The following is a 14,077-nucleotide window of genomic DNA, read 5'->3' on the forward strand; positions in this document are numbered from 1 at the left end:
AGTGCTGTCCGACCGGTTTCCCGCCTTTCCTGGGGGCTGGGAGCAGCTGAGGCGGCCCCGCGTCATCTCATCCTCGTCCGCCTCTCGCCCGGGGGCCCCCGAGGGAGCCTTAGCGGTGCAAGAGGCTCTGGTGCCGGTGGGGGTGAGGGGTTTTGGGTGAAGCGGTGTCCCTTCCCGCCTGCGGGAGGGTGTAAGGAGCCCTCTCCCCCTTGCCGCCGGTGCGTCCTCGCCGTGTGAGGTGGCGGCTGCCGCGGTGGGCGCTGCCGTGCGGGGGTGAGGTGGGGAGAGGGGAGAAGAGCCCATCGCAGGGCAGAGGGATGAAGGGTGGTCGGGCGGGGAGTAAGGAAATGGGTTGGGACACCGCAGTGCCCCCACAGGCTTTGACACTCCAGTGGCTTCTCCCCAAAACCTGTTATCGCGGTGGGGAGGTGCAGGCTCAAGCCTCTCTCAGTGCTCTGAGGTAGAAGAAGGTGGGCCCCCACAGTGAAAAGCCCCACACAGGAGATTCGCACAAATATTGGTTTATTTCACATCTTTTTTGGGCAGAGTGAAAATAAGGAGGTGAATTTCCCTGAAAAATCCTTGTTAAATACACATTTGTGGACTGAAGATACTCGAACTGACTGAAGCAGGTAGCTCCAGAGGAGGGGTGAAGGCTGGATGGTGGTGGGAGGTGGCAAGATTGTTTTGCAGGGGTGTCAAACTCATTTTATCTGGGGGGCCACATCAGCTTCAGGGTTGCCCTCAAAAGGGCCGCATGTAATTTTAGGAGTGTATAAATGTAGGAGTAGTGGCTTCTGGTAAAAACCAGTTTGACAACCCTGGTCTTGAGGAACTGGGGAGTTCTGCTTTGTACACTGATTTTCAGTGCAAAGGAAGGTGCCTCTATGTGAGAAAAATACATGTAAATAAATATCTGTTCATGCTTCCAGTTTAAAGTTGAAGCGCTTTGGCAGCAGAGAGATGCATGGCCACATGCCATACCAGTACTGTCCTCCTTAAATCAGGTTTTCAACAACTACAGTAGCTGAAAAGCAGAACGAGTCTTGAAAACTTCCCCTCATCTGAGGACGATTTTAACGCAAGAGCTTTTGATTTTCCAATTAATAATTTAAAGGTGTTGTGTTTGGTTGGTTGTGGGGTTGTTTGTTGTTTGTTTGTTGAAAGTAACTTGTAAGCTGTAAAAATACACTATACATGCTACATATATACTAAACCATACTATGTAGAGAAGCATCAACCATAGGAAGAACTGGGTATTAAAAAGCAGTTAGTAGATCAGTGTGATCACATTGTATGGAGCCATGTAATATGTGGTTAATGAACATATTTTCATACCTACAGACAACTAATTCGAAAAAACAGAAATGGGAGACTGAGGTGTGTGAGGCAGCTGTTAATGCTGGGGGAACTTCTTAGTCCTGGAAATTCAAAAGATCTTTACTGGAGATCTCACTTTCAGTGTGGGAGCTTCATTTTCAGGTCTATTTTTGCCTTTGCTTTGGAAAACTTACTGATACTGGTAACTGTGTTGAATTGTGTCTAGAATGAGAAGATTATCCATTGCTGAGTCACATCTTGCTCAGTTTGGAAAATAAGGGTATTTACAGCTGATTTTTCTTTCTGTATTCTTTCCATCTTCCAAATAATCCTGTTATTTTTTGAAGGATTTTTAAAAGTATATGTTGTGTGATGCTTTACTTTAAATGCTTCATACTTCTTGCCATCAGACAAAGAGAAGAAACATTTCAGGAAGGATTCAGTAGCTTGCTATTTCCCATTGTATTTGTTTATTGTTTCTATTGTTGATAAAGCGCTAAGGAAAAATGATTTTATTTTGTCACTCATGTGTTTAATGATTACAACTATGCTCTTTCAAAGTAGATATTTTACTCCTTAAATATTTATAAAAATACACAGAATATATAAAAGTTAGTATTACTAAAGTAAATGAATATTGTTTTTTTTAGGAAAGCAGTGTATTTGTAAAAAATACAGAAACTGCATTAGTTGCATTACAGAATGCAGAGGCATAACAGCTAAAAATAAAGCTAATTCAGAAAGTGAAAGATTACCAGGATTTTTTAAAATGGTATATGTGTGTGTATATTTGTGTGTCTAGCATGGGATGGCTTGTAGAATTAGATTGTTCTTTATGGTTCATCTTCACCGTATTTTGTAAAATAGAATACTGGCATAGCTTTTTGGGAATGCAGTACCGGATATGACAAAATACATAAAAAACGTGGAAGTTGAGCAGGCAGGCACCTTAAGAAAGTGCATAATTTACCCCTTGTTTTTCTGCAGAATCAAGTGTGTTCCTACTAGCCCTCATAACGTTTTTACTCCGTTCTTCATCCTGTGGATTACCTCAAAACTGAAACAGTTTGACTACTTGAATATCCTTTCAGGGAGAGACTGTCACAAGGGTGTCCATAACAGGTCAATGTAAGCATGAAAACATATTTACCTTGAAGTATTGTGGGAAAAGTTATGTAACAAATACACCATTTCAGTAGGAAGAAAATCTTATTATGGCACCATCAGGAAGGAAGCATGGAGGAAAGGCTGGTAAAACAGCACAGGAAGATCAAGCCATTCCTGCCTATGACTTTCAGGAGGAAAGAAAAGAGCTGAGTGGATCAGAGGAAGATATTAGAGAAGGTGCTTAAGGGTTTTTTTTAATTTTTTTTTTTTAAACATGAAGTTTGTAATATTTCTGACTATTAATAGAAATGAAGAGGCTTTGGCTTCAACAAGTGTCTGAGCAAGCATGGTTCATAATGTTTGTGATGGCTTAACCTATCATGTAATTTGGATTGCTAAGAAAAGACAACACAATAGAGTAGCTGCGTATTGTACACTATAATGTCTTAAAATTAGAGGTGGAGTCTTTAAAAGAGTAGGATTTTTTTTTTTACACTATTTTTTTTAACCTTATTTAATGCCATATCCTTCTATCACCTGGCTGCATTTAACATTGTGAGATCAGGATAAAGCAGAAGAACTCTGCTTGCTTGTATGGAGTGCTGAGTCAGGTAGGGTAGTTGCTGGCAGGGTTAAGAGTACTTCAGAAGAATCTGAACCGAAAAAAATAAGGAGGAAGAAGCTGAGGAAAAAAGAAAATAAGTCAACCAAGGGATTCTTGTTTAGTTTTGAGGGAATGTCATGAAAAAGTTGGCTTTGCTTAAAAATGCAGTTCTCATTCGTCATGTGATGGGTTTTGTAAAGTTTGATGTAACTCCATTTCTGGATTTTTGTCTTTCAGCCCTCTTCCCCACTTTGTTAATAGAAAGGAATTTTTTTTTAAGAATATAAAAAAATATTTATGATTTTATTTTTTTAAACATCACAGTACACAATTTCAGTACTTACTTTACAGTAAAATGAAATTCTTACAGATTGGGCTTTCTCAATATTTAGATTATTTTTACCTTTCTGATGGTTTTGAGTTGGGAGTAATTGTATAGTAGTGGACACATCTAGAACTGGTTGAGACTAGTCTAGAGGAACACCAGGCAGCACCAGCTCAAATCCAGCATTGCAGAGTAATTCATCATCTGTCAACTCCAGATTCAAAGTTTTAGGAGCTGCATGTATTACAGATGGGAAATGAGACCCATGAGACATGTTCAGAAAAGTGGCATTACAGAAAAGTAATTACACTTTTAATAACTCAAATGACCCCCACAAAATATATTTTTTTGTAAATCTTTTTGAAACTTGTATTAAGGCGAAATACCAGTACTGGACAAGCATGCGAAGAAAAGACCTTTGGCGACAACTCATGTGGTTCCAGATGATGTGGGGTAAGGTTATGATTTTTATTTTTTTTTTTCCCAAAATAAGCAAGTCTGAAATAGATACTGAGTTCAGTTATTGATCATGCTTGTTTTGCTTGGGTTGGTTTTATGTTTTTTCTGTTTGTTTTTTTGGTTTTTAGCATTTGATTCAAAAATCAGGTGACAGATAATACATTAGTTGCAGTAAAATTATTTTCTCTTTCAGGAGATGATCTAAATTTTATCCTAAATTTATGATAATTTTATTCCTTTTTTTCCTTCTGATCTTAGCTATTTGAAGATATTAACAGTACTTTAAATGATCCAACTACTGCATGAAAAAAATAAAATCTTTTTACAAATAAATCTTATGAATTTCAATATTTATGGGCAGTGTAATAAAAAAGTGTATATTGACATTGTTTTAACAAGCTTATAGCTGTTGAAGAAACTGGGTTTTTCTCTCTTTTTTTTTTTTTTTTTTTTACTCTTTAGAAAAGAAAGTGATATCCTGTGGAGATGATATAAGACCAAGATAAACATTTTCTTTACTCACCAAGTCCCATTTTGCACTTGTCAGCTATTGTACCACTGCCTTACCCACTGATGTTACCATCTTAAAACTGTTGTAAAAACAACCCTGATATTATTTGTCTTGGATTTTACTTACTGTGCCAGTCATGCTATATGCAATGGACTTGTTTTCACTTGATGTTCCAAATACCTTTTGTCTTTTCTTTTTGTATAGGAAATGATCAATTTTGTTTACTGTCCTCCTTCACTCAGGGGCCTTTAAATGCCTAATACTGCCTTTTTACTGGGGAGTAAGTGAATAGATTCTAGTAACTTCTTTTTAAAAACAGCAAATTAGCCTAAAAAAGAGACCTCTCAAAGGAGGACAAAAGGATTGTAATTTTTTATCTTGTAGAAGAGTAGCAGCTCTCACTGCTTACAAGCAATAGACATGTGACTAAGATTAGTTTTAAGCAGACACAACAGGTCTTATTCTTAAGACAGAAAATGGGCAAATAAAATTTTTTCACGCTGTTTTGTAGGGGTGAAGTACAGAATATGCTGGAAAGATTTGGAGGTAAGTACGTTTACATTCTAATAAATTAAAAACCAATTAATGTTTAAGTTGCAGAATTGGCAGTGATTCCTTACCATAAAATAATTTTCAAGATTTACGTAAAATGACCAGTCTTTCTAGCATTCTTCAGCATTTCTGAAAAAAGCCAGTTTTCAGAAAAAAATGTTATAATACATCTAAGTAGAGCAAAGAGAAAGAAGGGAATAACCACATTTAAAGTGAGATGGAAGTATTAGTGTAGCTAATTGAAAAGGGAAAAGAGAAGGCATAAGTGGTTTTGATTATCAATTCCAATTTTAAGATGAGGTATAAAAGGTAGTCATATTGTAGAGAAAAGGGACAATGTGAGTTAACTGTTTTTCTCACTCCATTTTTTTGTTTCAATGTCATAGAAGAAACTGGGGATTGCAAGACTTGAGTAAGAAATTAGGGGCATGTAAATGTTAATATGAGCAGCTAAATAGAACAAGTAGTTCTAATTCCAGACAAGGTATTTTGGAAGTAGATTGTAGTTAGAATACAGAATGACCTAGGAGGTAGTATGTACTCCACACCTTCAGAAATCTAGACAACTTGAAAAGATCATTTCAACAATCAGGAAGGAGAGTACCAGTTTCTAGAAGAGCAAAAGAATGAGGGTAAGTAAGGCCAGTCATCTAGTGATGACAGATTTATGCATGTCACCTGCTTGGATTTAGTTCAGTCATCAACAGACCCTCAGATGACTTGACGTATAAATTTCCCGCTAAACTCCAGGTAGCTGACAGCTTAGAGAAAAAGCACATTTCACTTGTAAAGAATTTATAATAGACATCACAGTGCAAAAAAGCATCAAAAAGCCGTGAAAAGAAGGGAAACCATCTTACTGCCAGTATTACACGCTCAATAGGTGGTTAATACTTTCATTGTGTGTATAAGAAAATGCTGTACACAGTTATTACTTGCTTGTAAATCTTAACGTGGAAGAGGAGCTGAAGGAATTCCCTAATTCACGAATTAAGAATTTTGCTGTTAAGGTATGTATTGGAATGCTGTTGTAGATCTAGCAGTCTAGACAGGAGGAGGATTTTGGCATTAAAAAGCTAGGATTGCTTGTGATTGAAGACTCAAAAATAGGACAGAAGGAAGGAAAAGGAATGGATCAGACAGAGGATGCCGTCTGCTCAAAAATGATAGTTTGGGCATTAGCAGTGGCAGATGCTTCAGCAAATTAGAGAGGTTTCACAGATGTTTGCTGAAATCTACCGTGAGAAGGAAAATAAATTACTGTATTAACCTTAAGCTGTGACTTGTTTGTTAAACTCCAAATATAAATTAAAGTGAAGCAAACATACTAACTTACATTAACTTGAATACTTCTTAAAAACTTAAAAAGTACTAAGTTTCTCTGAAGTATGAAAAATAGTTTGTCATCCATTCAATATGTTCTTAGTGATAGTAATCACATACTACTTTTAATTTATTTCTCAAATCTAAGTAATTTGAATATTACTCTGAAATGTGTGTTTTTTCTAGAAAAATAAAAGTGTCAGCATAACTAAATTCCTTGAAGGTCTGCAAACTCTGAGCTGGCACTGCAGTCATGCAGCTAAACTAATGAGGATTTAACTTAAATATTATTAGATACTAGAGAAAAGAGGGAGCTGTCTGTGCTCAGTCAGGTTTGTGCAAGGTAGCTTGCTCTGCCTTTGAATGGAGAACTTCCAGACGGTGAGATGTACAAATACAGTGTTTGAAGATACACAGTGTGAACTGATTGGATAGTGCTGCTAGCGCTTCAAGCACGTATCACAGTATCACAGTATGTTTGGGATTGGAAGGGACCTCAAAAGATCATCTAGTCCAATCCCCCTGCTGGAGCAGGAACGCCTAGGTGAGGTCGCACAGGAACAAGTCCAGGCGGGTTTTGAATGTCTCCAGGGAAGGAGACTCCACAACCTCCCTGGGCAGCCTGTTCCAGTGCTCTGGCACCCTTACTGAGAAGAAGTCTTTTCTCAAATTTAAGCGGAACCTCTTGTGCTCCAGCTTGATCCCATTACCCCTTGTCCTATCATTGTTGGCCACCGAGAAGAGCCTGGCTCCATCCTCATGGCACTCACCCTTTATATATTTATAAACATTAATGTATGGTCATTGTATGGATGATATGTTAGACGTGCATGCTGGACCATAATAATCAGTAGGGGAACACTTGACAGCAGCATGTAAGGAGACAATTTATATGTGGCAGCACTGCAGCCACCCTGGGTTCAAACTGCTGCACAGTTTCAGTTCACCGTGTGTCTGTTGGGAGCCAGACTGACACCACCCTGCCCAGCGTGAAAGGAGCTCAAGCTGAGTCATGTCATGATAGCTCCTGTTTGGTCTGGCCCCTGAGAGAGATGGGACTCGAAGCAGATGCTGGAGGAGCTGGTGGGGCTGGGCAGTGAGTAGTTGTGACTCCAGCAGCCAGGTGTCGGTGAGGGTGTATGGGGGGTTTAGGGAAGCAGCACTCACACCGCTGCCAACAGCAGGTTGAGGGACACTAAACACAGCAGCCAGGAGCCCAGATGACATCAGCTTCTCTCCATTAGAACACACCTCACTTGCTTCTCCAAAGCGTAACTCATCAGCATTTTTAATAAAAGGCGCAATGTATCTTGGTATGCTTAATTTCTAAATATTTGGTTTTTAGCTGACATTAACAAGGCCCTCTTAGCTAAGAGGAAAAGATTAGAAATGTATACAAAAGCTTCACTCAAAACCAGTAACCAGAAGATTGAACATGTTTGGAAAACACAGCAAGAGCAAAGGTAAGGTTTACCCTTGTTTTTCAAACCTGTGAAATCAAATTCCTTTTTGTGTCACAGCATGGATAGTTCGTCCATCTTCTTGCAGTTAAATAGCAAGTAGTGTATCTACTAGTTAAATATGTGCTCAGGTCCTCTTGTTTCTACTGCCTCCAATTGTGTCCACTTGGTTAAATTGACAGTAATAGTTTAGCCTAGTACTTTCCCTTTCGATTTGAGAAGCTTAAAATTTGGAATTTTGCGAGAAAAGTACCTTAAAGAGCTGGTTTGACTTTTATCTTTATTTTTGTCTTTTAAAGTCCTCTTGCCTCTTAAGGCATATCTAATTACTACAACTGATACTACAGGTAAAGCAAACCAAAAAATGAGACATCTGAAAACTGAAAGTCAGCAATACTTGTAACTGTCTTGGTGTTATATAAATATATATGTATATATCTATATTTGAAACTTGCATTGACAAAATTTAAGTTTACATAGAGCAACTAGAGCATAATGAACTAACAAATACACTAATCAATTTTCATTATAAACCCCTTGTGTTAAGGCCAAGATCTGTAGTTGGCGTAGAAAAACAGTGAATTTCAGAAAATCTGGCAATGTATTTTTCTTTTACCCTGAGTTAAAAATCCACATTCACTCTGAAAGTATGCATGTGTATGTATGTGTGTCCAGTTTTTCAAAATATACAGTATTCATTTATGGGCAGATGTCAAAATAACCTGGTTTTTAATCTATGCCAGCTCCTTTTAGTCTGCCCCATGTGCGTGTTGAACCATAACTTCCCCTGTAATTCTTCATAGCATTTGTCATACTTACGGCTAGTGTCTATTTATAGGCAGAAGCTTAATCACGAGTTCTCCCAGCAGTTCCTGACGTTATTTCAGCAATGGGATGTAGATGTGCAGAAAGCAGAGGAGCAGGAAGAAAAACTAGCGGTGGGTTTCTAGCATGGCATGTGTTTCACCGTATTTTCAGTGTTGTTCAGACACTCAAGAAACGTAAAAACACTTTATGGAGTTTAAACAAATATATTATTGTTTGCCTCAATTTTAAAATTTCCTTCAAGTTTGGTGGCTCTCAAACTGTAAATGTTTAAGTTTTGGGATATATTTTAAAGTGAAGGGAGGTACATTTGTAAGCTTTAGTGCAAGTTTATAAATGGCAATAAGTGATGCCCTAGGACAGCTTGAGAAAAGCCGAGACCATTTAAGGAGAAGAAAGATGTGTGCTGTGCATCTATAGTATTTGGGTTCAGAGAACAAAGGAGTAAGACAGTAGTTGTATTTTAGCATGCATTGCTTAAAAATATGCTTGCATATAATATACATATGAGAATTTGATAAGGGGATAGGAGCTATACAATGGCATGTAATCCCATGATGATGCTGTATTTGTATTCCTGACACATTTGCAAGTTTTGCTTTTCCCCAGGCAGCGCATTTCCCTGGCATACCCTTGAGAACTGCATTGACAAGCAATCCTCATAGGATCTCATAGGGACAATTCAGATGGGAATGCACTTCAAGAGGTGACTCAGGGCTTAATCCAGTCTTCAGTCATTCTTTCATTAATAAGAACAAGGATAACTCTCCAGGCAGAGATCTACATTACATAACCCAGATATCCAGTGAAGGCAGAATTTCTGATTTTAATAAATTACAGTAGTGTTACTGTCCAAGGGCTTTTGGTTAACTAATGCGATTTTTTTTTCTCTTTTGCTTCTGCTTCAGAATATGTTTCGTCAGCAACAAAAAGTTTTTCAACAGGCAAGAATAGTTCAAAGTCAGAGACTGAAAACCATTAAGCAACTCTATGAGCAATTCTTAAAGGTACAGTAAATTTTCTTCTTAGAAGGCAGCTGATGTGTATCTCATCCCTTAAGAAAGCTGTATTAATACAACCTTTATGAAATACAGAGATTTAAGGATAATAACAGCCTTGCATGAATGTTAGTATCTTTCCCTTACTTGTTAAGAACATGGCTTGTTCTCACTATACCTGCATACACATTGCATCTGTTTAATAAACAGTTTAGTTAATTGTGTTCTCCCAGGGATCTGACTGGCTTGCCTGTTTCAAATATTTAACCACAACCCACATAGTTTCTACACAGAACAGAGTTTTCTACTAGTTCAGGGGTTACGTAGGTCAGTTAAATCATCAGGATTTTTTCTTAATTCTTCCCTTAGATTTTTGGTATGTATTTTAAAAAGTGAAACTTGAAGATATATTAAAAATACATCTTAGGCTGCAATTTACTGGCTTTTATTATTTCTGGCAGATGCATCCCCCCTAATGAGAACAGTACAATTTTTTCTTTCCTGTCATTAACCTTTCTAGCTATTGCTATTTCATGTAAGGAAAGCGACCCTTAAAAGAAAATCAACTGTAATTCCCTTAAAATTGCCCAGGTAGAACTCTCTTCATCTCTTCCTAAGCAACATTCATTACAAAGTGTTTTTCTTTCTTTAACCTGGTATTCAAGGTGAAATGTCAACAGGAAGAATCAGGTGGAAGTAATGACTGATGCTGAAAACAGGCCCAGCTGGATGGTTATGTGATTAGTCCCCTTTATCTTTCCAGTTGCTTTATGCATAATTTTTGTATTTGTTGGCAGTCCTTACAAACACTATTTTTTTGACAATGCTTACAGAGCATATTGTATTTTAAACACAATACATACAGATCAGCCATGGTGGATTTGGGTTTTCTTCTGTGTATGGTTTTGTTGCTGCTGTTTTTTGTTTGGTTGGAGGGGTTTTGTTGTTGCTTCTTTATTTTGTGTGGGTTTTGTTTGTTTTTTTTTTTTTACAAAGTAGCTAACATAATAGCAAACAAAAAATGATCATGAGTACAACTACTCAAAAATTTGACTTTTCAGTTAAAAAAGTTTTTCCCTGTCATTTTACACTAAGAACAAAATACTGGATTCCCAGAATTTCCTTCTCCACTAATTTTCGAAGTAAGGTATTAGTAAATAAACTGAGAAAAATGAAAGTACCCTAAACAATTGGTTTTCTAAGGAATATAGAGGTACAGTATCATAGATTCACTGAAAAGCAGAGATTGGAAGGGGCCTCTGGAGGTCATCTGATGGTACAGCAGGTCTACCTAGAATCAGATGTGCAGGACTTCTGCCCATGTGGTTTTTGAGTATTTCTAAGGATGGAGATTCTACAAGCTCCCCTGGCAACCTGTTCAGTGCTTGCTCACAGTAAAAAGATGTTTCCTGATGTTCAGAAGGATCTTCTTGTGTTTTCAGTTTATGCCCATTGGTCCTGTTACAAGGCCCCTCTGAGAAGAGCCTGGCCCAGTCTTCTTTGCATCCCCCTTCAGGTTATTTATGCATAGATAAGATTGTGTGTAAGTAAGATCCCCCTGAGCCTTCTCTTCTCCAGGCTGAACAGTTCCAGTGGTCTCAGCCTTTCCTCCTAAGAGAAATGCTCCTGTCCTTTCATTATCTCCATGGCCCTTTGTTTGGCTTTCTCCAGTATGTCGGTGTCTCTGTTGTACTGAGGAGTCTGGAACTGGACCGAGCCCTCCAGGTGCTCACCAGTGTTGAGAAGAGGGGAAGGATCACCTCCCTCAACCTGCTGGAAAAACTTCTAATGCAGCCTAGGAGACCATCAGCTTGCTTTCCTTCAAGGGCACACTGCTGACTCACGGTCAACTTGGTGTCCACCAGGACCCCAGGTCCTTTGCTACCAAGCTGCTTTTCCAGCAGGCTGGCCTCCAGCATATACTGGTGCACAGAGCAGATTCAAGTCTCTCAGTTTCCCACAAACTCTAATTTCTGTTCAAGTCATTTTCTGACTGATCCCTTTCTGAAATTTCAGTTAGTTATGATATATTTGGATTTTTTTCAAGTCTGGTAGCTTCAAAAATTAAATCTGAAATAGAGTGATTCTTAGTTTAAGATTATAGTAAAAATTTACAGAGGATGTTACAGAAGCATAAATAAATAACTGTTCCAACATGTCAATAATGTCTTCATCAAAAATGAAAAACCTGAACAGTGGGGTGAACTATTACTTTGATTTTTCTCCTCAAAGAAGATCAAAAGGGAGAAACCAAGCCTCAAATAAGCTTAACTAAATACAAGTCAATGAAAACACAACTACACACATATATAGAGTTAGGGATAATTGTATGTACAAAGGGAATATAGCCAGTGCCTTCGCCCGGCTTATTTGGGGAAGAAGTATGCAAAGAGGAAGAAATTCAATGTTTTTTTATAGTCCTTACCTCAAGTCTCCAAGGTTGTCATAATATTAAACTGTACCCCTATCATTCCTGACAGATGTCTGTTTAATCTTGTAGAACTCTTATCTTTACTGAAATGCAGGATAACTAGCTGAGACTTCACAGATGCTGACTGGAGGGGACTCTCCTTCACAGGGCTTATACTGTTTAAACAGAAATGTAGACTGGAGTACAAAGTCCTAAAAAAATTTGTTTTTCAAGTTTGTGACAAAACAAATCAATTATCAGTGACCACAACTGCTGTAAAATTAAATTGTAGTCTGAGTAATGGTTGGTTGGTTTGTTTTAAATTAACCCTTTGACATTGAACAGTTCTGAATTAAGATTATTATTAACTTCAGAGCATGGAGGAGCTGGAGAAGAGCAACGAGAATCTTCTAGCTGGTGCACAAAATGAACTTCGCAAAGAAATGGCTATGTTGCAAAAGAAGATTATGATGGACACTGTAAGTATCAGATCTATGAAGAAGTCAGTTAAATGCAAAAATGGAACATTCTATTAAAAAGTCATTTGACATTCATTTAATTAGCTCAAAGGGATCATATTGATATGACATTTGTTCAGTATTTATCTCCTTTTCTTGTAACAGCAACAGCAGGAGATGGCAACTGTTCGCAAGTCTCTTCAGTCCATGTTATTCTGATGGCTCAATGGAGAAACAACTTGTACCTAAGTAACATGATACAAGTATAGGCATTAGCCATGGAGAAGTATGTTAAGATTTACATGTTTTACAGTTTCTATTAAACGCTTTCATAGATTGTTCTAATCTTGTGTCTGATAATGTTGTAAGAGTGTATATTACTAGGTTTATTACTTTGGCAGGGTATGGACCCCAAACCATTTACTGTCTGTCCAATTAATCTTTACTTAATACTCACTTTCAATAGCATTGGACTGTTTAAATTGTTTCACTTTTTATAATGCCAAATTGTAACAATGGGCAGGATTAATGAAAAATGCATTACCCAGATTGTACATAATAACTTTAGGCCTTTAGGCACATTGTACAAATAGAAGCATTTTTCACAAGACGCAGAATTTAAGATTTTCATAGTTTGAACATTTAGTCTGCTGGCATATCAGCAGTTATAAACGTTCACAGAGTATTACATAGCTCATGTAACATTGTTTAATGATGTGTATTATGGTAAAATTAAGAAAATTGTTAACTTTTTTTGTTAGGTTAGGTATTGTAATATCTTTGTACTAGTAAAAGAGTTATGAAGTTCTGTAATTTGTCCAAAAAGCAGGTTTCTTTAGTTGAATGATGACCTGACTATCACAGCCTTATAAGACATCTGCTCAAGTAAGCATCATTAAAACATTAGCATTTTGGGGTACATAGTTCTTGTAGAACCACTGCTAGAAGTAATCTAGCTCTTTTATTTAGTACAAGCTGTAACAAGCTGTTGAGATGGAATATTAACTTTTTTGCAGTTCCAAATGACAAGCAATTTAGGGAAGCCTAAGTTTTAAGGATAAAGCATTTATCTTTCGTGTATCTCAATAGAGTACATCATTCTAAATTAAACAATCATCTTAGCTTGCATGCAGTTTTACAGAAAACCATTACACCTCAATATCCACTTTCACAAATTAGGTAGCTCCTAATATATTTAATGCTTAGATTTAATACAACAGTATATACAACACAAACCAACCACACACCCACATACGCAAATGTGATGTTTTCATAATGATGTATTTCAAAACCAGTCCATACAGACTCTTCTCAGCTTACTAGCATTTTTAGTTCAGAATCAAATCACTTGATGGTTCTGGGGGCCAGATGAGTGACAGCTAACTTACAGAAACTTCACTACTGGGTTGCAACTGAAGTTGAACAAACTCTTTGTTTTCTGTCTGCTGTGACTCAGGGAAGGAGCAAACACAGAAGCTATGTTGCTAGAATGATGTGTGAGGCCATGCAGGCCTCCCGTGGGTAACAGATAACTACACTAATTTGTAATTGTGCTGCTGAGTCTCAGCCCTCTAAGGACAATTAGCTAATGCTATGAAATACAGTTAAGTTTTTGTTTCCTAACTTCAATACTAGGTTAGTATTGCCTCATGTTTCTGGTTTTATTTGTTAGTATTGCCTCATGTTTCTTGTTTTCTTAACAATTTCTACATTAGTTTCCTGTCA

General features: G+C 37.6%; 2 protein-coding genes across 13 annotated transcripts in view; one reads left to right on the forward strand and one right to left on the reverse strand.

Annotated features, from left to right (window-relative positions):
* The window catches only part of SYCP3 (synaptonemal complex protein 3), an 18,214-nt gene continuing 4,137 nt past the window's right edge, over positions 1 to 14,077 (forward strand). The window contains exons 1-11 of one of the 11 annotated variants that reach the window (XM_021284665.2): positions 26 to 218; positions 547 to 632; positions 2,308 to 2,448; positions 2,517 to 2,664; positions 3,734 to 3,809; positions 4,838 to 4,872; positions 7,547 to 7,664; positions 8,500 to 8,599; positions 9,395 to 9,493; positions 12,269 to 12,373; positions 12,518 to 12,697. In XM_021284665.2, coding sequence (XP_021140340.2) covers positions 2,535 to 2,664; positions 3,734 to 3,809; positions 4,838 to 4,872; positions 7,547 to 7,664; positions 8,500 to 8,599; positions 9,395 to 9,493; positions 12,269 to 12,373; positions 12,518 to 12,571 — 717 coding nt within the window. In that variant the 5' untranslated portion in view covers positions 26 to 218; positions 547 to 632; positions 2,308 to 2,448; positions 2,517 to 2,534 and the 3' untranslated portion in view covers positions 12,572 to 12,697. Of the gene's footprint in view, positions 274 to 546; positions 633 to 2,307; positions 2,665 to 3,733; positions 3,810 to 4,837; positions 4,873 to 7,546; positions 7,665 to 8,499; positions 8,600 to 9,394; positions 9,494 to 12,268; positions 12,431 to 12,517; positions 12,698 to 14,077 lie in introns of those variants that run through there. The other 10 variants (XM_065037553.1, XM_065037515.1, XM_065037548.1 and 7 more) reach the window with 10 other exon arrangements.
* The window catches only part of CHPT1 (choline phosphotransferase 1), a 23,288-nt gene continuing 21,645 nt past the window's right edge, over positions 12,435 to 14,077 (reverse strand). For both annotated transcript variants that reach the window (XM_065037493.1, XM_065037485.1), the window contains one exon: positions 12,435 to 12,597. In XM_065037493.1, the coding sequence (XP_064893565.1) occupies positions 12,553 to 12,597 (45 nt within the window). In that variant the 3' untranslated portion in view covers positions 12,435 to 12,552. The remainder of the gene's footprint in view (positions 12,598 to 14,077) is intronic.

This window comes from Columba livia, chromosome 1 (genome assembly GCF_036013475.1).
Source record: "Columba livia isolate bColLiv1 breed racing homer chromosome 1, bColLiv1.pat.W.v2, whole genome shotgun sequence".
Classification (NCBI taxonomy): Eukaryota; Metazoa; Chordata; class Aves; order Columbiformes; family Columbidae; genus Columba; species Columba livia.